This window comes from Hylobates moloch, unplaced genomic scaffold (genome assembly GCF_009828535.3).
Source record: "Hylobates moloch isolate HMO894 unplaced genomic scaffold, HMol_V3 SCAFFOLD_14, whole genome shotgun sequence".
Taxonomy (NCBI): Eukaryota; Metazoa; Chordata; class Mammalia; order Primates; family Hylobatidae; genus Hylobates; species Hylobates moloch.
Window position 1 is genome coordinate 55,317,614 of NW_026652289.1, and position 24,691 is coordinate 55,342,304.

General features: G+C 39.9%; 1 protein-coding gene across 8 annotated transcripts in view; it reads right to left on the minus strand.

Moving 5' to 3' along the window:
- NEO1 (neogenin 1) overlaps positions 1-24,691 on the minus strand; it is a 267,305-nt gene that overhangs the window by 20,215 nt on the left and 222,399 nt on the right. For 4 of the 8 annotated variants that reach the window (XM_032174196.2, XM_032174198.2, XM_032174189.2 and 1 more), the window contains exons 14-23: positions 24,375-24,485; positions 22,780-22,974; positions 16,823-16,918; positions 13,012-13,235; positions 12,790-12,928; positions 10,665-10,772; positions 9,220-9,414; positions 8,498-8,530; positions 5,026-5,094; positions 154-301 (exon numbers count right to left, since the gene is read on the minus strand). In XM_032174196.2, coding sequence (XP_032030087.1) covers positions 154-301; positions 5,026-5,094; positions 8,498-8,530; positions 9,220-9,414; positions 10,665-10,772; positions 12,790-12,928; positions 13,012-13,235; positions 16,823-16,918; positions 22,780-22,974; positions 24,375-24,485 — 1,318 coding nt within the window. The remainder of the gene's footprint in view (positions 1-153; positions 302-5,025; positions 5,095-8,497; positions 8,531-9,219; positions 9,415-10,664; positions 10,773-12,789; positions 12,929-13,011; positions 13,236-16,822; positions 16,919-22,779; positions 22,975-24,374; positions 24,486-24,691) is intronic. The other 4 variants (XM_032174190.2, XM_032174195.2, XM_032174192.2 and 1 more) reach the window with 3 other exon arrangements.

Consider the following 24,691-nt stretch of genomic DNA (forward strand, 5'->3'; position numbering starts at 1 on the left):
GAGGAACCACTTCCCATTTTCTTTTAAAATATCTGAAATTCTCTTTCATGTATTTTTATGTCTTAACTTAGTGTACCACTCCATATACAGAAGTCACATGGAAGCAAAAGATAAGATGCCAAAAATCTAAGGGGTGCATCTGGGGCTTCTTACTTTTTCTGGTGAGAGGTAGTACGACGGGTACAAAAGACAGCAATAATCACAACCACCACGATGGTGATGACGCCAACAGAAACAATTATGACCAGCAGCATATTACTGTCCAGAGGAGAGGTGGGGCTCCCATGAGGGCTGTTACTGCCTGCAGAGAGATAAATGGTGTATGTGTTAGTGTTAGAGAATTTAAAACATGCATACTATCGAGCTACAGAACCATTAATATCTCACGTGACTTCTTGATAACACTCATTGCTCTGCCTTATATAAAAGTGCCGTGTGAACATGGCTCTCTCCTCTAGATGATGAGCTCCTAGATAGCTAAGAGTCTGTCCTATGAACAGTGCTCAGGACAGAGCCTGCTCAAAGACAGTACTTAATTAAAGCTTCTCAAATTGTACTGAACATTCAAGAGCTTTCAAAGGTTGAGATATACTTAGATAAAGAGTCTTGCCTCTCTGGTGTCTCATGTGATATATAAACTCATCTTGTAAAGCACCACTTATAAATCATTTAGTTTTCTGGTTAAAAATGTTCATTCATACAAAGCAAAAGTTTTCCCCAACAGACAGATATCTGAGATTATGAAAATTGCATGAAAAGTAAAGTCTGTTTTCATAAATACACAGCCTATGCAGAGTTAATTCTCTTGTTCAACTTCAAGAAACAGTAGATCTGAAGTATGCCTTAATTTGACAACTACTGAATGGTTACTATGTGTTGGTCATCGTTCTAGGTACTAAGGGTGCAATGGTGAACAACAAAGATGTGAATGTTTGGCGGAGGAATGGGACAAACGATAAATATGAAATTATTAGTTAATAATGAATGGTGTGAAAAAAAGAAAATGAGCAGATATGATAGAGTGTCTGGGTAGCCAATTTAGATTGAATGGTTAGAAAAAGCTTCTCTGAGAAGATGGCATTTGAGTTGAGATCTGAATAAGAAAGATCCCATCATACAAGGGAAAGGACCTGAGGCAGGAACAAACTCTTCTCAAGGAAGAGAAATGCAGCCAGTGTTGTTTAAGCAGAGATGCAAGTCAGAAGGAAGGAAGTGAGGAGGAAAAAAGGGATGAGGCTGGAAAAGCTGCTGGACCATTTAGCACCCTGAAGAAGGAAATTCAGATTTTCTTTTCCTTTTCCTATTATTATTTCCCCATTGCTGAAAGGATGAGGTCTAGGCTTTGTAATCTAGCTCTAAGTCTTGCTGTCTTCCATTTCTTGAAACATGTTTCTTTGCTTCCCTACTCATTATTTAAGTTATGTATGCTCATATTATAAAATATGGCAAATCCCACCACACATGTCTAACCACCATGGATATCTGATGCCTTTCCTTCTAGCTACTCTCCCTCTTAACTTTCTAACAATCAGAGGTGTACAATAATGGGATGAGCTGCCTTGCCAAGTAATTAATCTTTAGTTACTGGAAGTACTTAAGAGGCATCCTGCCAGCGTGGGATGTTGTGCAAGAAGTTCCTACCATCAAAGTATGGCCTGGAATGTGTGTTTAAAAAAAATCTCTTGGCCGGGCGCAGTGGCTCACGCCTGTAATCCCAGCACTTTGGGAGGCCGAGGCGGGTGGATCACGAGGTCAGGAGATCGAGATCATCCTGGCTAACATGGTGAAACCCCGTCTCTAATAAAAAATACAAAAAATTAGCTGGGCATGGAGTGGGTGCCTGTAGTCCCAGCTACTCAGGAGGCTGAGGCAGGAGAATGGCGCGAACCCGGGAGGCAGAGCTTGCAGTGAGCCGAGATTGCACCATGCACTCCAGCCTGGGTGACACAGCGAGACTCCGTCTAGTGGGGGGAGAAAATCTCCTGAAGTGGAGATTTTCTCCTAACAACCTGGCTTACATTATGTTTTTTTTTGTTTTTTGAGTCTCGCTCTGTCGTCCAGGCTGGAGTGCAGTGGCACGATCTCCACTCACTGCAAGCTCTGCCCCTCGGGTTCATGCCATTCTCCTGCCTCAGCCTCCCGAGTAGCTGGGACTACAGGTGCCCGCCACCATGCCTGGCTAATTTTTTTGTATTTTTAGTACAGACGGGGTTTCACAGTGTTCGCCAGGATGGTCTCGATCTCCTGACCTCGTGATCTGCCTGCCTTAGCCTCCCAAAGTGCTGGGATTACAGGCGTGAGCCACTGCGCCCAGCCCAAATTTATGTTCTAATCCAAACTTACACACATTGTGGGAATCCCTTCCACAACGCCAGATTAACTGACCCTCCAACTTTGCTTCTTTGATTTTACAGACTACATCTAAGTACAGTGCTAAATCTGGGGCTGATTTAGAAGGGATTAAGAGCCTATTCTACATTTGGTTCAATCATTTTTATCTTTCATTTATGAGAAAAAGGTAAGCAGACAGATAAACTGTACATACTGACCTTCAATAAAATAATGTTTTTATATTTGGGAAAGACCATGGTACTGGGGCCACTAAAATGGACCATACTGTTCATATTAGAGTAGGGCTTTCCATAACACTGTTATTAACAGCAGTGCTGAACTAAAGGGTTGGGTACTTGGTAGGGCAGGCATTGCAAATTAGAGGCTGGGGAGCTGAAGTATGGGAGGCAGGCAGAGGTGGAGGTGGTTCTTTCCTGCATTTAACTGACAAATTCTCATTCACTCACATCTGACCTCTTACGGGTAAGCTGGACAAAAGCTTTCTTCTAAGATACGGCAAGAGTGAGCTGCCAAAGAACAGTCCTACCAGGGACAATATATATGCCATTTCTTTATGCCTCATCTGGACTACTATAACAGCTTCTTTTTTTTTTTTTTTTTGAGACGGAATCTCACTCTGCTGCCCAGGCTGGAGTGCAGTGGTGTGACCTCGGCTCACTGCAACCTCTCCCTCCTGGGTTCAAGTGATTCTTCTGCTTCGGCCTCCTGAGTAGCTGGGATTACAGGTGCATACCACCACGCCTGGCCTGTAACAGCTCCCTAACCCCTCTTCCCTGACTTTATACTCTTAGCCCCCAACTTATTCTTCATTGTTATCAGAGTAATAATAGTTGATAATAAAAGATGAATGTCATAGTGTACCAGTGGTGTCAGATATTTCACATATTATTTGTAGAATAAAGCTCATATTTCTTAGCACTGGTACTTGAGTTTTTGACAGGCTGATTCTAACCTGCATTTTCAACTCAATCTCTACCCTTTCTCTATGCAGTGTTTTATTAATATATTGCCATGCCTCTGCACATGCTGATATTGCTTCCTGGAATGTCCAATCCCTTTCTTGACATTTAGCAATCTTCTAGCATCCTTGAAGATCCGGGTTAGACGGCACCTCTTCTAGGAAGCTTTCCCTTTATCAGGGAGTTTGTTACTCACTCCTCTTGCTCCCACAGCTTGTCACATACAGTCTGCATCTTTAAAAACGTGCATGCGGGCCCTGGGCATGGTGGCTCACGCCTGTAATCCCAGCACTTTGGGAGGCCGAGGTGGGCAGATCACCTGAGATCAGGAGATCAAGACTAGCCGGGCCAACATGGTGAAACCCCGTCTCTACTAAAAACACAAAAATTAGCTGGGTGTGGTGGCAGGCGCCTGTAATCCCAGCTACTTGGGAGGCTGAGGCAGGAGAATCGCTTGAACCCGGGAGGCGGAGGTTGCAGTGAACCAAGATCATGCCACTGCACTCCAGCCTGGGCGACAGAGCGAGACTCCATCTCAAAAAAAAAAAAACAAAAAGAAAAACCAAAAAAAAAAAAACAAAAAAACATGCATGCATGAGTGAATACATAAATGAAAGAAAGACAAAGGAGTAATTACTTTCCTCACAGCCTTAAAAATTATACTGTGGACACAACATAAATGTCACATACGCATGGAGAAGAAGAAACTCATAAACAAAGTCCTAGAACCTGGAGCATAATTATTTCTGGAAGGATGTTAAGTTTGTCTGGTTCTTTTGAGGCTGATTTCATTAAAGTCCAGGCAGTTCCACTTTTGATTTAAATAGATAGCTGGAGATTAAGACATCACCGTATTCCTACAATTAGACTATGAGTTACTAGAGGACAGGTGTTTCTATCATATGTCTCTCTCTTCCACATGTGAAGAGACAGTAAGGGTCATTCCTAGTAACTACTTCTGTGGACACTTTGCCACTCTAGGTTCCCATGTCTGGTACAGGACCCATTGCTTTTTTAGACTGAATGTGACAGTGGGAAAAGCACAATCAGAAATGAGAAGCCCTGGGTTTTGGTCCTAGGACTGCCATAATTAGCACGTGGCCCCAGGCACATTACTTCTCTACTGAGTTTCTGAATGTATTAAATGGAATAACGGTATCTGTTCTCCCTGCTTCACCATGTTGTAAGAATCAATTGTGACTTCATGTGTGAAAGTAGCTTATATATGGTGAAGCTCTGTAAAGATGGGGGTGTCATCATTAAATTAGAAGGCACCAGCTCTCAGGATGGCTAGGAGAGTGGAAGAATTTTCTAGAATTGCTAAACTAAAAACACTGCAGTAAGTAGTAGTATTGGAAGAACTTAATGACTCTAAAAGCATTTGTTTGGCTTGTTTTGGATGGTAGCTAATCCCACTAGAGGGTTTATTTTTGAAAGCAAAACTCTAACTCTTTTCTAGAGGCAGTAGGCAACAGGATGAACAAATTGTTTAGGAATTAATCTTAAGTTGAATAACTGGGGAAACAATTTTATTTATGGGTCCTACGACACATGGGCTTGGAGTAATTTGGCAAACACTTAAATCTAGTAATAAAAGAAAACAGGTTAATATGGTACAACCCACCACACACAAGCTATAAAGGACATTTCAAAAATTTAAGCAAAACTGCTTCATGTCCATAGTAAGCAAAAAACGCCATAGGAAGGGCTTTACCGCTCATTGGAGGTTTGTAGTCGGATCCTAGGTCTGGCAGCCGGCTTCCTTTCCCTCCAGACCCTGAGGCTAAAGGAGAAGAAATCATGTCAATAATGACCCCACACATTTGGCGTGACAGTCCACTTCATAGCTAGGGAGTGTTTTAAACAAAAAACACAATTTTTAGTCTATTCTGTCCATGAGAAAATAAAGTAGCACATAAATCACGGGGATCTATAGTCTATGTGTGGAAAGCAAACTAAGGTATAGCTTTCTATGTAATGAAGCATCTGAAAGACTGACACACTTGTCTCACGGCTGTGAGCTGACTGTCACTGCTGTTTAGAAGCTGGGACAGCAGGTGCTATTTCTCTAGCTTAGGAAACAGTTCCCAAAGGACTGCTCAGAGGACTTACAGCAAAAGTAGCTTCTCCTAGAAAAGGAACCAAGGGGACTAATTAGGTTAATGTCTACATTGAAGAACTATACTCTTCCAAGGGACCTGGCTATGTGGATACTAACATCTGACCTAGCAGGTATTAGTATTGTTTAGATTCTTTTCTCAAATTACAAAGTTGTCCTTCTGAATATAAAGTTACCCTAAGCTAAGCAGGAGCAGGAAGGTAAATGGAAGTTCAAATCAGGTTCTCAGTTCCTGCTCAGTCACCTAAACATTCAGAGACTGAAAAAAACAGTCTTCCTCCTAGTTGCTCAAAAAGACACTGTCTCCTAATCCATCATCAGGGAACATACTAAGTGAGGCTGCTGACCTCAGGCCTAGGACCACCCCAGAAGGAGGCCTCAGAAAGTGCAAATATCAGTTTTTAAAAAAATTCTTATACTTGGTCTTGAATTTTGCTCTTCACATTTACAGGAAAAGCTGCTTGGGAAAAGCAGATACAAGGACCTTTTTCCAATAAAGCAAAGGTATCAATCTAAGGTTTATACCCAGAAAGCAGTATCATAGTTCTCCTGAAAAAGAGGTCTGAAAGAATTGCAAAGTAAAAGCTGTTTTATGAAGTTAACTATGAGGCTAATATAGTACACTGTTTAACAGACTGACTGCACTTGCATATTGCCTCCATCATATACAACTGTTTGACTTTGGGCAAGTTATTTATTCTTTTTGGGCCTCAGTTTTCTCATTGTAACACAGGGATAATAATGGTATCCATTTCACAAAGCTGTTCTGAGGATTAAATGGAAATTTAATACCATAAAATATTTTTAATACTGACTGACACATAGTAGATGTTCCATAAATGTTAACTACTCCTATTATAAGCATAAAAAGTCTTCACGAAAGAGTATAATCTTCTCTTTACAGAGGCAGAGAGCATGAAGCTTCAAAAAACACTTATAAATGAGAGTTATTTCTACAAATAAAGCCTTACTAGAAATGCATAAACTAGGTGTTTCTGCAAAACATTAGACCTAATGTCAAGTACTTCTACAAATTATCAGGGGAGAGATATATATATTTGATGAAATAAATTAAAATCTGAAGTTTGTGTATGCAGTTCATCTAACAGAATAATTGAGTGACTAAAACAATGCTATGCTTCCAGAAGCTGAAAACCTACCAAAAGAAGGTAATAGGAGTTCTTGGATATCTAAAAGGGCATATTCTAGAATTTACTCACAGTCCCTGGCCCTTTTTCCATTGTCCACACATATTACTTCATCTCCTTACTTCTGATGCCATCATTTATCTCAGATGACACACACCATAGATTAAGAGTCCGGTTGTTCCTCATATGCTTTTTACTATGACAAAGTCTAGCTGGTGGAGATGGCTTAGCACCTGCAAGGCTCTTCAGGTGTAAGTGTACTTAGTTGACAGCTAGGCTACATTTAAGCCAAACTATCCAGAGCACTGGATTATGTACATAATTGTCAAAGAACACACATTGCTAACAAACTGGATGGTTTATATTCCTGTATTTCCCAACACTGTTTCTCTTGAATGTAAACTATGAACAAGAAATTCCAAGGATGAACCGAGCACCAAAAATATCAATGGGTAAAGAATTTTAAATACCAGAGGTGTCATGCAGCTAAGAATTGCACTTTGGCTATGGAATCAAGTGAGAAAACAATGAGCCCATTTATATTCTGTGCATATATATATTATGGGTATTTTTATATTCCTGCACTTTCGCACAACAAAAAGTATGTTTGCAGTTTCTCCAATGTACAGCAAAAGACTCACTGAATGCAAACACATTTCCAAAGTGTTTTAGAAAACTTGATACCTCAAGTTCTAACTCTTCCTTGCCATTAGCCAAGATCCAAATAACTTGCATTTCTAATAACTACTCTTAAACCAAGACAGCAATCATTAAATTTACTTTTAATGTTCATTCTCAGTATGGAAAACACACTAGCATTTGCTGACGTCCTAGAGATAAAAACCACAAAGTATAGCTAGCCCTCCACCATGGCAGTTACAGTGTAAAGACTGCTGACAGATGGTTTCAAGAATGGTGACGTGGAGGCCCCTGTTTCCTAAGTCCCCATTTCAATGATCACTATTATTATTATTTTATTTACTTACTTTTTTTTTGAGACAGGGTCTCACTCTGTCGCCTAGGCAGGAGTGCAGTGGTGTGATCACGACTCACTGCAGCCTCCACCTCCCAGGCTCAAACAATCCTCCCACCTCAGCCTCTGGAGTAGCTGGGACTATAGGTGTGTGCCACCATGCCCGGCTAACTTTTTTTTTCCATTTTTTGTAGAGAGGGGGTCTCACTTTGTTGCCCAGGCTAGTCTTGAACTCCTGGGCTCAAGTGATCCTCCCACCTTGGCCTCCCAAAGTGCTGGGATTACAGGCCTGAGCCACCGTACCCGGCATAAGTTTTTATTTCAAATAGTTTCGATCCTCTTTTAATATGATCAGATATATTTAAGGGGAGAAACGAAAAAAGAGCTCTGAATTAAGTTTATGGTAACAGAATAAACAAAGCAGTAATTTAGTCACGGAGAATCACAACATTTAGTAAGGTAAATTTGTGGATTCTTTATGGGAAGAGTAAAATAGGGTATTCACTGAATGTGATACAACTTTCCACTTGAAGACACTAATAAAATTCTAGATGCTACAAATATAAACAATAGGTATGATCAAATATGAACAATCGCTACAAATATGAACAATTGGTATGATCGGTCTAATCACGACTTAAATGCCTATCGTCACAGAACTTCAATATCTTAGCACAAAGCATGATCTGATCCACACTTAAGACCAATCTCCTACAGCTGCAGGACCAGTTTATTGGTTCAGTTTTCTTCTGCCAGCCTAGTTAGCTTCTACATAAATTCCCCAGCTTTTCAGAACATGGACTCAACTCTACTTTGGCCAATAAATGTGTGGCTTTTAACACATAGTGCTGACTTTTCAGGAAAAAAAAAAAAAGAAACAAAAACCAAAAGCTAATAATAAGTCACAAAAGAAAGGAAAGAAAAGAGAGGCCATCTACTCATTTACCTTGATCATTAGGCATTTTATCAGAGGAGTCCGCTAACAGGCCAAGCACAGGGGAAGAAAAAACAAGAGCAAGGATCACAAGCTTTGAAGATGGGACAGGCAGAACTTCTTAAAGGAAAAAAATTAAAACCCCCACAAACTTCCAAACAAACTGAAACTTGACTTTAGTACTAACAGAAATTAAATTCATACAGGGCTTCCATAATTCCTTAGATTCAGTCCCCAGTTAAATTTTATTAGGCTAGGCTCACTTGGTTCAGTGCTTTATCTTTATTTTCTTATCTAGGGTTTTATTTAAAAGGCCCTTTTTAGTCTCTTTTTCTCTGTAACGTCCACAAATAAGTCTTTCAGGTTAACAGCCTGCCTGAGTTGAACCATCCATCACAAGAACGCACTACTATTTCTCTATATGGGAACCAAAAGAATCACATCTGATCTGACTGGTAAAAACTTTTAGAACACTGCAATTCATCTGCCCCAAATAGCCTGGAGCCAATGTCCTTTTTTATATGATATGTTTAGGCTGGTAACCCAGGGAGCACTGATTTAGTGGTCAATGAGTAGGTGAGGAATCATTCTGGGATAAATCTTCACAACATGGCTCACAAGCTCATCATTAAGACTTCATATATTATCCACAGACCCTATATGCTCAAGTGATAGTGTCAGCATAGCCCCACTAAAGAGACACACAACAAAACCCTCAGCTTGGGGAGCATTACCTTTAGGTGTTCTGAATTGGACAGCTTCAGACATGGGTCCCATGCCCTTTGAGTTCCGTGCCTGGATTTTGAAGTAGTATGGTGTGTCAAGAGTTAACTCTTGTATCTGGTGAGTCAGTCTGTTTCCCACAACAGGCTCAATAACCCAGTCATGTATCTCTGCATTCACATCTGTACTGTAATATATGATGTAACCTGTCCAAAGGAATTAATGGGAAAAGAAATCTCACTCCTGCTTTTCCTTTTGCCTTCAGTAAATCAATAAGAACCTATTACATCATATGCATATTATAGCATAATATCTGAATAACGTACCCTCAAGGGTCTACAATTAAAATAATGCAGTTTTGAAAACCAGGAATTGCCTGACAGGCTGTTTCAGCTCTTACCAATGTGATCTCCTAGGAACTCCTGGGCAGAGCCACAGTGAACTGTCACCTGATACTTCCACCAGGGGGCACTTAATCCCCACATTGAGAAGGGAAGCGTCACAACCATGAATCTATCTGACCCACAGCAAAAGGGCACTGCGCTGCTGCCAGTTTTAAAAGACCAAGTAAAATGTAATACAAGTCAAGTCATGATTCATTCTTTCACAAAAGAGGCAAAGTCAAAACCTAAAAAAATGACCTAAAGACCAGGATGCATGGAAAGAGATTCCTACTGAAAGCAAGAAGCAGGACAGTGCTAAGAAACGCTTTCCATTTCCTTAGGCCACCTATTCATACAAAGGAACTTCAGGGCAAACCCCAGTTCCTCAGTACACACCTACATGGGGCAGAGGTGCCAAGGGAAGAGCAGCTGAACCCCATCAGGCTTCCCTCCCTGATAAGGCTGAGGAAGGCAGAGTGTCCCCTCTACTGTGGAAGGTTTTCCTCTGAAAGTACAAGGAAAAAGTTCCAGGTCCCTACAAAGGCCTAGGCCAGTTCACACTTTTAACTCTAATTATAAGAGCACAGGTACTTGAAGCAGCAGGTCTCGGGGGGTGGGGAAAAGGAATTAAATATCTAATGGGCCTTTTTTTTTTTTTTTTTTTGTGGCTTCAGGGTACAAGAGCAGAATCTCTGTTTATTGGGTATTATTACACTATAGAACCAGGGAGGGGGTATATAATTCTGAAGCTGTCCATCTAGGCAGAGACAGAGAAGAACAGCTTTCCTAAGGAAAATAAATGTCTACAAAGTCCCGCTATAGCCAAAGGCTGTCTAGTGCCTCACATCCCCGACTGCCGTCAGAACCACCAACAGGCAACCCATTTTATGCCGCTAAGGGCGACCAGCACAGCCTCGCCCCAATTTCAAGGACCATCATGACTCACACCTTCCCATAAAATGACCAAGCCAGGCTTCAGACTTGCACTTCTCCCAGCAGCACAGTACTCTCCTGGAATACTGCTGTCAGGCAGGAAGAGGGCACAAAGAAATGCACACTTGATTGCATCTTACCTGTAATTTTGCCATTGGCTTCGGAGGGAGGCTGCCAATTCACAATTATGGTCTTAGGTTTCCCCTCTTTACTCACAACAGTCACATCCTTGGGTGGAGAAGTTGGAACTACAAAATAATATTTTTAATAATTTCTGTCCATTTCAAATTAGTTCACTATTTCTTCAACCTTTTCCACTTATAAGGCAAAATAAAGGGCACAAGGCAAAAAAGATAAAGCTTCCAGCTTCAAAGAAATCAGTTTGTCTATCAAAAGTTCCAATAAAAAGAAGAATATGCAGAGTACCAAAGAGGAAATACCATACTATGAAGATACAGAAATGGCATCTTGGCTGGGAGTCAGGGATAAACAGGATAATTAGGTAGGAAAGTCAGTGGCATTTGTACCAAGTACCTACTGTATACCAGGTAACGTACACATAGTATCTCACTTAGTATTTGTAGAAAATTTGAAAGGTAGTTATCGCCATCTCTGCTTTATGGATCAGGACATCAAAAAATTAGAGAAGTTACGTAATTTGTCCAAGATGACTTTTTCCCTGTCACATTGGATTATTTTGCTAGACTACTGTAAATTGTAAAACAGTTTTCTCTCTCATTTATAGTTGGCTCTCCTAACCAAATATAGCTGGGTTTTTTTTTTTGTTTTTTTTTGTTTTTTTTTGAGATGGAGTCTTGCTCTGTCACCCAGGCTGGAGTGCAGTGGCACAATCTCGGCCCATTGCAACCTCCGCCTCCTGGGTTCAAGTGATTCTCATGCCTTAGCCTACCAAGTAGCTGGAATTACAGGTGCGCACCACCACATCTGGCTAATTTTTGTATTTTTAGTAGAAATGGGGTTTTGCCATGTTGGCCAGGCTGGTCTCGAACTCTTGGCCTCAGGTGATCCGCCTGCCATGGCCTCCCAAAGCACTGGGATTACAGGTGCGAGCCACCAATCCCAGCCCCAAATAAAACTTTAAAAAGCCCTATTTCTTCAAAGAATAGATGATTTACAGATTATTATTTTTCACTATGAGTTTATTCTGCAAACATACTGCCAACTATTGAGGTTACAGCTCTAAAGTGAAGCTGTTCGTTTATGCAACAGGACAATATGTTTCCTGTGTTTCCATGTGATAGCTGAAAACTTTTAACACACTAGTAGGAAAATGAGCAAATTAAGTACATCCTTAAATTTACTCAACTCTTCCTAAAATACTAGAATTCTCTTAGTATAAAATGTAAGGAAGCCTGGTGAAATGCAAATATCCTAAGGGAAAACACAATGTCATTTGTTAGCTAATGGGTTGGGATTGAAGTAAAAACATTTTCTTAAAATGGTTGGCAAAGAAAGCAAACTCAAGGTCTATTTAAACTTTCATGCCCTGTATTTCTAACTCTTCAAATCCAACCCTTTTCTCTGTACGAAGTCCAGTGAACTGTGAAGAAGACAAAAAGACACTGAGGCCAAGCCCAGTTTGTGGAGAATTTATAACTCCATTTTTTCATTATTCATATAGGAGAGAAATAGGAGGCCAAAATAGACCGAGATTTGAAATGGTTATGCATACCCCTAGACTAGGAAAGCCCAGGGGGTAGCAGAAAGGGATGTCTAAAAGCCAGCAAAAACCAAACAGAATCTCAAACCCAGATAGCCTGTTCTCTCTTTAATTTGCTTAGTCATCTTTTCCCTCTCGTGTCCACTTACAAAGACCTTAAGGATTATTTCAGTGGAAGATTTTACAAGACGCTAATTTGCTTGCAAGCAAACTGCAGAGGCAGCTTTGGGGTCACCTAGCAAAGTGTTCAGGCTCCAAGCGAGCATGGCAGTGGAACTGCTTGGTCAAGGGCTGGTCACTTCATCTTTTCTATCTCAGTTTATCAGTAAAGCAGGATTAATGGCAATAATCCCTTACATCTACCCACTGCTTTGTAATTTATCATGTTTTCCCTGTAGTATCCTGTTATTTGCTAATGTTCTTGTTCAGTAATTAAAAAAACACAACTTGTCAGCTGAAATAGCAAACACTGAATTCCAAATGTAGTTGCTCACTGTGTTTTGTAAATATGTCAATTCATGCACTCAATTCTTTCCTTGGGAAGTAAAAGCAGCCACGTGACATGGTTTCTTGACAACACATACCTAATTCAAAGGTAGTCCCATGGGCTGTCATACTCCATGTGCTTGATCTTCGACCTTTGGTCACCATCACAGAGAATTCGTAGAGTGTATTCGGCTTTAAACCAGTCACCAAATAACTCAAAGTGGTTGCATTTGCATTCTGAAAAAAACATGAGTTGAGAACTTTAAAATTAGAAAATATCAATGCTTAGCTTTTTTCAGCCAGGGCAAATGTGTCAGTACCTTGTACTTGGTGTTTGCTGGGATGTTGGTTTTCCATCGGACGGTGTAGTATCGGGAGTCTGTAATCTTCTGGTGCTTGGGCAGCGAGTTGTCTGCCCACGTAATCCTTATGGTGTCATGACTCAGAATGGAAGCCTGAACTCCCACTGGTGGCATCATGGGAGTGGGATCTGGCACTGGAGTGTATGGAGCATTAATAACAAATAAATCAACTTCAGAAGTGTCTGAGCAGAAAATAATTTAAAAAGGGAAGTGGCATTTTAATGTAAACAAAAATAAAATAAAAGGGAAATGCAGGGTAATACAATGGAATGAAAAGTGAGAAATGGAGAAAAAGAAAGAAAATTCGGAGTTAATAGATAACCACCATTCATTTAAAAGACTATTTCCACTTGTGTTCTTTCAGGAGAAAATTACAGAAAAATGTTAAGAGAAGCAGTAATAAACTATATTCTCTACTGCATTCTATAGGCATATTAAATGTTATAATCCAGTGATTATATTAATGTATTCATGCTTAAAACTTGAAAATTCTACCTCCTGTTCAAAAAGGCTCATGAGGCCAGGTGCAGCGGCTCATGCCTGTAATCCCAGCACTATGGGAGGCAGAGGAGGGCAGCTCACCTGAGGTCAGGCGTTCAAGACCAGCCTAGCCAATATGGTGAAACCCTATCTCTACTAAAAATACAAAAATTAGCTGGGCATGGTGGCAGGTGCCTGGGGTCCCAGCTACTCGGGAGGCTGAGGCACAAGAATCACTTGAACCTGGGAGGTGGAGGCTGCAGTGAACCGAGATTGCACCACTGTACTCCAGCCTGGGTGACAGAGCAAGACTCTGTCTCAGAAAACGAAAAAACCCAAAAACCAAAATGGCTCACGAAGACAAAAACTGCTTTTAGAATCAGGGGTACAATTTCTAAACAAGCAATACAAAGCTCATGGTTTGAGATTTCAGTGAATGTGGCTGAATTTTTGGGACAAGAGTTATCTGTGCATATCACTATTCACGTAAGGGTCAAACTCTCAAACCTGTCTTGAATGTCAGCCATGGATATTGAGGGTATCTGATACCCACAAAGAGTCAAGTTCAGACCTCCTGATGTCCTGGGTCTAACGGCAGTACAGTGACATAGCTGACACCCAAATAAAGCAAAAGGAACTCAAGGGTGTACTCTTCCTTCAGGAAAGGTAAGCTGACGCCATGCTGGACTATCTACCATAGTTTCTTCCACAGAGTCAGAGAACAACCCAGTGATGAATTCCCACCACTTAAGGGAAATGCCATGGTTATCACAGTTCCAAGTAACAAACTTCACAAACTTTAGCAATCAGAGTACTGTACGTACTTACTTGATGGAAAGTCTATACTCATGGAGCTGTCCTGTGCCACATACAACAGACACCTTCTCTGAGGCCAGAATGAGCACAAAAGCACCATGCACCATGGGCCCAGGGCAATACAGCAGAATCCATATGGGCTTTCCCAATTCATGCTTAGGTTTTCTACGTTTACACATACTGATTTAAGTTCACGGTTTACAATGGGTTTCTCACATAGTCATGGTGACTAGCCCTTATTACTCAAAATGTGGAATGGCAAGGACCTTGTTTATGAATAATTGCTAAGCTAAAGTAACAGTCTCCATTTGTGTATTTCCTGTGCAATGAGGACTAAAAATAACAGAGGAGCAGCATACATTATATAACCAAGAGCTTTGTTCAAAGTTTGGCAGGACACATACCAATTAGTTACGGAAAATGCACCTTCAGGTGTAGAAGTCATCAGAATTCTTGCAGAAATTTTTTTTCTTATGTGTAGCAACCCTTAGAAAACATATCTAGATTACATGACTTATGAACATTTTCTTGTATATTTCTAGCCAGTAGGCTATATTTTTAAGCCACATAAAAGGAAGTAATGTCAAATTTGTTTTTTACTATTATAGCCTGATTTTAGAAAGTCGCAGACCACTTATTTAAATACTCTTTTTCACTTAATTTTTGCTCCTTTTTGTAATACTAAAGCTATTTCTAAAAGGAATTATAAACTGTAAGCATATAGAAGACAGAACAGAACTACCAAACACGTAGTTGTCTTAAATAGAAGCTTAAAAAAAGGACAGAGAATATCAGGCCCCCTGATGTTCTGGGTCTAATGGCAGTAGAGTGACATAGCTCACACCCAAATAAAGCAAAAGGAACTCAAGGGTGTACTCTTCCTTCAGGAAAGGTAAGCCTTCCTTAATAATGTTACCAAATCTGCACAATTATGCAACGTATCCAGCAGATATCGCTGGACAATAAAGAATCAAAATTTTCGGAAATAAATGAAAAAGAACATTTCCGAAAATAAATTCTTTGGTTTCCAGTGCCCTTTTTAAAAATTTATAACTCTAAGCAAAGACTTGGAACCAACCCAAATGTCCAACAATGATAGACTGGATTAAGAAAATGTGGCACATATACACCATGGAATATTATGCAGCCATAAAAATGATGAGTTCATGTCCTTTGTAGGGACATGGATGAAGCTGGAAACCATCATTCTCAGCAAAGTATTGCAAGGACAAAAAACCAAACACCGCATGTTCTCACTCATAGGTGAGAACTGAACAATGAGAACACATGGACACAGGAAGGGGAACATCACACACCGGGGCCTGTTGTGGGGTGGGGGGAGGGGGAGGATAGCATTAGGAGATATACCTAATGTTAAATGAAGAGTTAATGGGTGCAGCACACCAACATGGCACACGTATACATATGTAACAAACCTGCACGTTGTGCACATGTACCCTAAAACTTAAAGTATAATAAAAAAGAAAAAGAAAAAAAATTTGTAACTCTAACATATTTACTTCAATAAACTTTCTCTTTCAGATCTAAATTAGATGTCTTATATATCTATAGAAAAATTTACATGACATGCATACTACTTTATTTTACAGATGGTTGTTTTGTTTTTTGAGACAATCTCACTCTGTCGCCTAGCCTGGAGTGCAGTGGCATGATCTTGGCTCACTGCAAGCTCTGCTTCCTGGGTTCATGCCATTCTCCTTCCTCAGCCTTCCAAGTTGCTGGGACTACAGGCGCCCACCACCACGCCTGGCTAATTTTTTGTATTTTTAGTAGAGATAGGGTTTCACCGTGTTAGCCAGGATGGTCTTGATCTCCTGACCTCGGAGTCTGCCTGCCTTGGCCTCCCAAATTGCTGTGATTACAGGCATGAGCCACTGTGCCCGGCGTTTAGAGATATTTTAAGTAGATAATTCAAAGAAAAACAATGAATATTTGGTCTCGTTTGTAATAAATGTATAACTGATCAAATGGATAGTATCTCTGACCTTATACTCAAGCTTACGAAGGCACATAGAAAAACACTTTCCTAACCAACTCAGGTGGCTAGTAACGCAAATGATGTTGGGTTCACAAATCACGTGCATTCATTGCCACCGTCAGTAACCTACATTTTTTTGTTTTTGACTCACTTTAGTTTCAACTCACAAGACCAAAAGATGGAAAATCACTTTTAATTATCTAAAAACTCTGCTTTCCACATCCTAACAGATTAAAAACATGTGTCTATATCTACACAGAATGGCTGACGTGGCAGAATTAGTATCTTTCAAAAAAGCAAAACAGAAATTAACAGAACTTTCCATGCTGAAAGCCTACTTTCCCATTTGAAGTCAGCACCCGAAACTGCCATACGCTTTTTCTTCACTAACACCTATGGGATAGGCCTCATGCCAATATTCTGCCTAAGCTGCTGGGAAAAGTGCTGGAGACTAGGAAAGATAGGATACCTTACCTGTGTGAGGCCTGGTCACAGCACTCTCGTACAGGGGGATGCCTTCGCCCACGTTATTAAATGCTTTCAGGGTGATCACATAGTGAGAGCTGGGATCTGAAGAAAAGAAACACACATAAAAAAATGCTCACTACAGAATTTTAAAAATTCAAGGGTGGCTGTGCATAATATTAACCACAGAAGAATTCAAGAAAGACAACTTTAAAATTTTTTATGGGGGATTATTTCAGGGTGTGGGGAGATATGGAGATGGAAGCACACACAGTACAGAAAAACTGGCTGGGACCAACTTCCTGGATTTAGTCTCAGTAGAGGAAGTGGGCTGTGTTTGAATCCTCTCTTGGTCTCTCCTATGGTTTAGTGATGTTGAGGGTATGGTGTAGGGCTTGGCTGAAAATGAAGAGATAAAATTTAATGTGCTGAAGCCTATAGATGGAGCTTGGAATTAAACAAACCCCTTTCATTCCTGGAAGGACAGCGATGGGAACAGACAAGGTAGAGAAGGAGATAAACTGTTAAGTCAGTAAGTGCTCAATGTCTTTGACTCTCCAAGTGGCCTCCAAATCCAGAAATGGCCAAACCTCATCTAGCCATCATGCCTCATGAGCCATGCCTCATGTGGCTCAAAAGCTTAGAACAGCTGCTTTTCTTGATGGCCCACCCACACCCTAGATTGCCACTAGAGGGCAACAAATAGAGGCAGCACCTGGTCTTCCTGCGTCAGAACTGACAACAAATGGAATCAGTAAGACTTACTTCGTGACTGGCAAGGAAAAAGTGCTTTGGGCAACATAGTAGATAGTAGTGTCATTCACTGAGATTGGGAAAAGGGGCAAGAGCAACCATGATACACATGTGCAAGGCTTGATTCTAGGTCCTCTTCTATTCCCACTCTGCTCTCACCCTATGCACTTTCATTCATTTCCTTAGCTTTGATTAGCATGTATGTGTCATCAATTACAAACACAGATCTCTAGTCTGGATCTTTCTTAGGAGCACCAGACCTTTATGTTCAATTGTCTGTTTGGCATTTCCTCTTGGGTGTCTCAAATCTTTCCCTTCCCACCCTGCCTCCAGCTTCAAACCGGCTCCAGTGTCCCCTGGTTTAGTAAACGACACTACCACCAACCCTGCTGCTCAAGCCAGAAACCTGGGAGTTAAGACCTCCTTTTCCCACATCCCCTCCAGACAAACAATCAAGTTTTGTTCAATCTACTACTTGTCTTCTCCCGCCACTCTTTGCCTAGTTCTCTTTGCTCCATCATTACTGGCCACTTCTCAGTTCACTGAGCACTATGTTCCCTCCAACACGGGGCCTTCTCGCTTGCAGCTGCTCCCTATGCTGGGGTCACATCCCACTTTTCCTGTTTACCTAGGTAAGTGCCTATTCATCTGAAAGGGCTCATTCCACACTGGACTAGCCTCTCTAGTTACACAGCCCATTTCTCATTCTCTCCCTCAGCACCATGAACAACTTCAATTATTTTTGAATTGTATTATTTCTAATAATTGTGAGCACGTCTGTCTCATTCTCTGCTCTATCTCTAGCACAGTGTCTGGGATATTGTAAGTGTTCATTAAATATTTGCTGATTGATCAACAGGTTTGAGGGAGAAGGCATTAACTTTAATTTTGGGCCAGATAGAATATGAGATATATCCAGGTGCAGATACCCAGTAGGCAGATGTTTATACGGATCTGAAGGTCAAGGGAGAGTTCCAGGCTGATGAACAGATGAATTGCTAACTGCATTTCTCCACCTCTCATTTGCTTCTTTTACTCAACATCATATGCATCTTAGATCTATCTAGGTCAATAATTATAACTCAAGCTTATTTTACTTTATGCCACATTAATTTTTTTGCTACTCTGCAATATGTACTCCATTTTCTAATAAATTCTATCTGCTTACTCTCTTCTGCACATGCAGCACTCCTCTCATCTCTCTGTTTCAAATGCTATTTTGATTCTCTCTTTCAAGCTCAGGTGTTTCTTCCCTGATTGCTCTACTGTGTCTTGCTAGCTCTCCCTTCTCTGAACAAAATTCACTTCAACTCACTTCATTGTTTCTAGTGTTTTCTTTTTGTTCTGTTAGACTGAAAGCACCTGAAGGTCAAGGACCATGTCCTGTCAATACTGCAAAAGAGTTTCATGTCAGTAGTTGCATAAAGGAAACAGTATGAGGCTGGTCACTACAGGGACATTTTTTTTTTTCTTTTCAGACAAGGTCTTGCTCTGTCACCCAGCTGGAGTACAGCGGTATAATCAGGACTCACTGCAGCCCTGACCTCTAGGGATTGAGTGATCCTCCTATCTCAGCCTCCCGAGTAGCTGGGACTAGAGGCACACGCCACCATGCCTGGCTAATTTTTAAAATTTTTTGTAGAGATGAGGTCTCAATATGTTGCCCAAGTTGGTCTTGAACGTCTGGGCTCAAGCGATCCTCCTGCCTTAGCCTCCCAAAGTGCTGGGATTACAGGTGTGAGCCACTGCGCCTGGCCAGACATTTTTATTCTACCAGCAAAGCTTTCCTTTTGCTAACAATTGTCTTAAAAGATGTTCGTGTGGGGATACATTTCCTAGGTTAACTGTACTGTTTCTTCCTTGTGAGGAAAAAGATAAAGGCTACTTTTCGAATATTTAAATCCCAGCTTATTTTTTAACAGAAAGGATGAATATAACTCATCTGTTAGGCACTTGAAGTTGTTCTTAGAAAAGATGTTTACAAAGAAACGATCTGAATGAAAATTTGGTCAGGGCAGATTTTAATTTTAGAAACAAGTGTTTCAAAAAAGATCTATAATGATAATCCAATTTGGAAAAGTAATTATACCTAACAAAATAATTTATTATAAAATATAAATATTTCTCAAATTCTTTTGCTTTTAAAATCAACAATGAGGCCGGGCGCGGTGGCTCACGCCTGTAATCCTAGCACTTTGGAAGGCTGAGGTGGGTAGATCATCTGAGGTCAGGAGTTTGAGACCAGCCTGGGGCAACATGGTGAAACCTCATCCTCTACCAAAAATACAAAAATTAGCTGGGCATGGTGGCGCATGCCTGTAATCCCAGCTACTCAGGAGGTAGAGGCAGGAGAATCATTTGAACCCAGGAGGTGGAGGTTGCAGTGAGCTGAGATCGCATCACTGCCCTCCAGCCTGGGCGACAGAGTGAGATGCTGTCTCAAACAAAAAAAAAAAAATCAACTATGAGGTATAATTAGCATACAATAAAATGTACCCATTTAAGTGTACATTTAGAGTTTTGACAAATATATATACCTTGCATAATAACCACCAAAATCAAGATATAGAACATTTCCAATACTCCAAGAAGCTCCCTGGTGCCCTTGTAGTCGATTCCTACTACCTCTGGTTCCAGGCAACCACTGATCTTGCTTTGTCACTATAGATAAATTCTGCCTATTTTGTAATTCACAAAATATAACAGTGTTTGACTTCTTTGCTCAGCATGTTTGCAAGATTAATTTCTGTTGTGTTTTGATAGCCTATTAATTGCTGAGTAGTACTCCATGGATATATCACGATTTACCACTTACCTGTTGATGAAAATTTGTTATTTCCCCTTGTTCACAAAGTTACTATGAATACTGTACATAAGTTTTTACGCAGACATGTATTTTTATTTCTTTTAATTAATTATCTACGTGTCGGATTACTGGGTTATATGGTTAACTTTACAAGAAACCTCTAAACTGTTTTCCAAAGTGGTTGTACTGTCAAACATTCCCACCAGCTAGTATGAGCATTCCAGTTCTGTATCCTTGTTGATATTTGTTATTGCCAGTCTTCTAACATTTAGCAATTCTAACGGGTGTGCAATAGTATTTCATTGTGGGTTTAATTTGCATTTTCTGATGATTAATGTTGACGAGCATCTTTTCATATGGTTATTGTCCACTCATATATTTTCTTTGGTATAATGTCTGTTCAAATCTCCGGCCCACTTTTTATTGGGCTGCATTATTATTGAGTTATGAGAGTTTTTATATATTTTGGACTCAAATTCTTTGTTAGATATTTAAATGATGGGTATTTTCTCCAAGTCTGTGGCTTGCCTTTTCATTTTATTGGTATCTTTCTAAAAGTAGAAGTTTTAAAATTTTGATGAAATCCAATTTATCAATTTTTAAATTTTACGATTTGTGCTGTTTTACAACCTAAGAGGTCCTTGCCTATCCCAAAGTCATAAAGATTTTTTCCTATGCTTTCTTCTAGAATTGTTGTCCCAAAGTCATTTGGGTCTTGCATTTAGGTCTGTTTTTGCATATAGTGTAAGACAAGGGTTAAAGTTCCTTTTCTTTCTCATATGGATATCCAGGTATTCCCACACCTTTTGTTAAAAAGACTATCTTCTCCCCACTAAATTATCTAAGCAGCTTTTCCAAAAACCAACTGACTATATATATATGGATCTATTTCTGGATTCTATTCTGTTCCATTGATCTATAACATCTACCTTTACAATACCATCACTATGTCTCAATTATAAGAAGACATGAAATCAGATAGTATGGGTCTTCTAATTTTATTCTTTAAAAAAATTGGCTATTCTAGTTCCTTTGATTTTTCATAAAAATTATTAGAATCAGCTTATCAATCTCTACAAAAAAGCCTATTGGGACTTTTCTTGGACTGCATTGGGGAAAACTATCACCTTAGTAATATCATGGCTTCCAACCAGTGAACATGGTATCTTCATTTAAGTATTCTTTAATTTCTCTCAGTAACAATTTTCTATTTTCAGTGCAAAGATATTACACACATTTTGTAAGTCTGCTCCTATATTTTTTGATGCTATTCTAAGTGGTATTGTTATTTTAATTCCAATTTCCAACCGCTTATTATTAGTATATGGAGATACAACTGTTTTTGTATATTCAATTTGTATCTTGTGGCCTTGCTAAATTCACTTATAGTTTTAGTGACCTTTTTGTAGATTCCTTAGGATTTTCTACCCCAGTTACAACGAACAGATATAGTGACCAGATATTGGTTTCCAAAATCATTTTACTGTTTTTGTATATTCACTTTGTATCTTGTGGCCTTGCTAAATTCACTTGTAGTTTCAGTGGCCTTTTTGTAGATCCCTTAGGATTTTCTACCCCAGTTACAATGAACAGATATAGTGTCCAGATATTGGTTTCCAAAATCATTTTTCATAAAATAAATCAGGGTTCCTTAGAGAAATGGCTGGTTCCAGGGCCGAGGCTAGCGAAATACTAGATGAGCCAGGAACATCTTACTATGTTGTCAAAAAGGAAGAAAGTGCTCAAAGAAAGATGGAAGATGTCAAATGGACAAGGAACCAATTATGAAGAGATTCCCATTGGCCATTCTCTTCATGGGGGTGAAAGAAAGTTCTTCCTTATCATAGGATGTAAACACATGTAGAGGAAATATGGAATTAGAAAATCACCACTGGGGAAACACCATTCTAATAACTGTTACTACAGATGCTGAAACTAGTGAGTCCAAGTGTAATCGGAAACAAGATATTTATAAAGACTCAAAGTATCTCCTCCACAAGATACTTTTAATTACCAAGGAAAAAATTAACAATTTTATAGCAGGAAAATGTGGCAGATACCATTTTAGCCAAGTGATTAAAGTTAACATCATTAGCAATACAGGCTGTAATGTGCCTCCTGATATGATGCACTGACAGGAACCCAACACTTCTACCCTATTCCTTCCAAAAATGCAAAACCTGAATGTAATGAGGAAATATTAAGCCAAGTCTAAATTGAGGGGCATTCTGCAAAATATACATGTAAATGTGGTTAAACGTTAACATTTGGGGAATTCAGGTGAATAACATACAGAAATTACTTGTACTGTTTTTGCAATTTTCTTGTAAAAATGAAAATATTACATAAAAGGTTAAAAAGAAAGGAATCACCTATACAATTAACTTTCTCTACTCAGCAAACATACCCAGATTTTCAATGGTGTAATAGCGCTGTTTATAGTCCACTTTGATGGTCTGGGCATGAGGGCTGCCAATGCCATAACCAATGGCGTAACCTCTGACCACAATGTTCTGATTCTCTGGAGGAGTCCAGCTCACTACGATGCTAGTGACGAGTGGGCGTACGTGAAGAGAGCTAGGCACTTCAGGAACACGAGTTTCTGGGAACGAAAAGTGGAAAAGCAAGATGAGATATACTGTCCTTTAAAATATCTCACCATCCTTGGGGAATGGTGTTTAGCCTCCTGCCACACTATGTGGGGCTAAGTTTTTTACATTATGCCCAAGAGTTCAAAGAGAATCTGTGTGTACAGTGAAATACAGCCCATGATTTTACTGCATTCTAAGAAAAAAAAAAAAAAAAAGGCCTGAACAGCTTTAAATGCAAGACACTGCAATATTAATTTGGAAGGGAAAACAAAGAGATACAAGAACCTCTTCTGCCCCAGTGGAGGAAAATAAATTGCCTTTCAATAGTTACCATCTCTCTTGGTCCCACATCCATTCCCAAACTCTACCAGGTGGAATGAGAAAAGCATAAATTGAGCAGTTGGAAGCCTGTTGTTAACAGGTATTTAAGTATCACATTATAGCAATAGCACCAATTATTTACTCCCCTAAGTAGTATGACAAGTCAGAAAACATGAAATTTTAGAGCCACAGTTGATTTAATTGGTGAGAGACTAAGAGGCTTACAAAGGAGGAAATTTACATGCTCTTTCACATACACTGTTTTCAGGGCATAAATTACTACCTTAATTTAAAAATTAGTAAACTGAGGCCAGGCATGGTGGCTTATGTCTGTAATCCCAGCACTTTGCAAGGCCAAGGAGAAAGAATCACCTAAGCCCAGGAGTTCAAGACCAGCTTGAACACAGTGAGACCCTGTCTCTAAAGAAAATAGCTAGGTGTGTTGGCACACACCTGTGATCCCAGCTACTCAGGAGGCTGGGGTGGGAGGATCATGCTTGAGCATGGGAGGTCGAAGCTGCAGTGAACCATGACTGCACTCCAGACTGGGTGAGGGTGGGAGACTCCTTTTCAAAACAAAAAATAATAATAATAATAATTAGTAAAATGAGACTCAGAACAAGAACTCAGGTCGTTTGCCTCCCAAGGCCAGCACCTATCACTGATAAAGGTGCTACCTATACACACTCATTTGGGAGTACTCACTGAATAAACAGGTGAGAAAAAGAGCAAGGTGTCCAGGACTAAAAGAAAAGGGAAACTGCAATTGAAATAAAGGCATGATTTATGTGGCTCAGCCTTAAATTTTAGATCATCCATCTACTTAATGGCCTTGATAAAAAAAAATCCAACTTGTAGCACATATACATTTTTATTTGCTCTAGTTCTGCTTGAAAGGACAGTTCTCTACAAGGCACTGCAAAAAATCCATTCCAGCAGCCTTGATGCAATACAGGAATGACAGCAGCGTGATACACTAAAGTTCACAGACTTAAGCCATATCCACCCCAAGTCTGTGGCTTTCCAGTTTGACTCATTTGACTACAGCTAGTATTTATTGTGTGCCAGTCTTGCCAATTGTTATTCTTACCATCTAGGTCACTTTCAAAAGTTTCAGCAGACAGCCAGTCTGTTGCCGGGCCTGTACCATTGATTGTTAGAGCAGCCACTCGGAAATTATACTCAGTTCCCCGATCAAGACCTGAGACCAAATGACAAAAAAAGACAACTGAAACAAGAGCTTTGGAAAAACAAAAGATTAATAATCCCTCATTAAGGCAAATATCTCAGTCACCAACTCAGTATATAGCTTGACGAAGTTTCAGTTTAAGTTAATACAGTGTAGGCAAAATGCAAATACAACATAGAGTAGCTTCCATCTCCAAATAAAGCAAAGGCTGAAGCCCA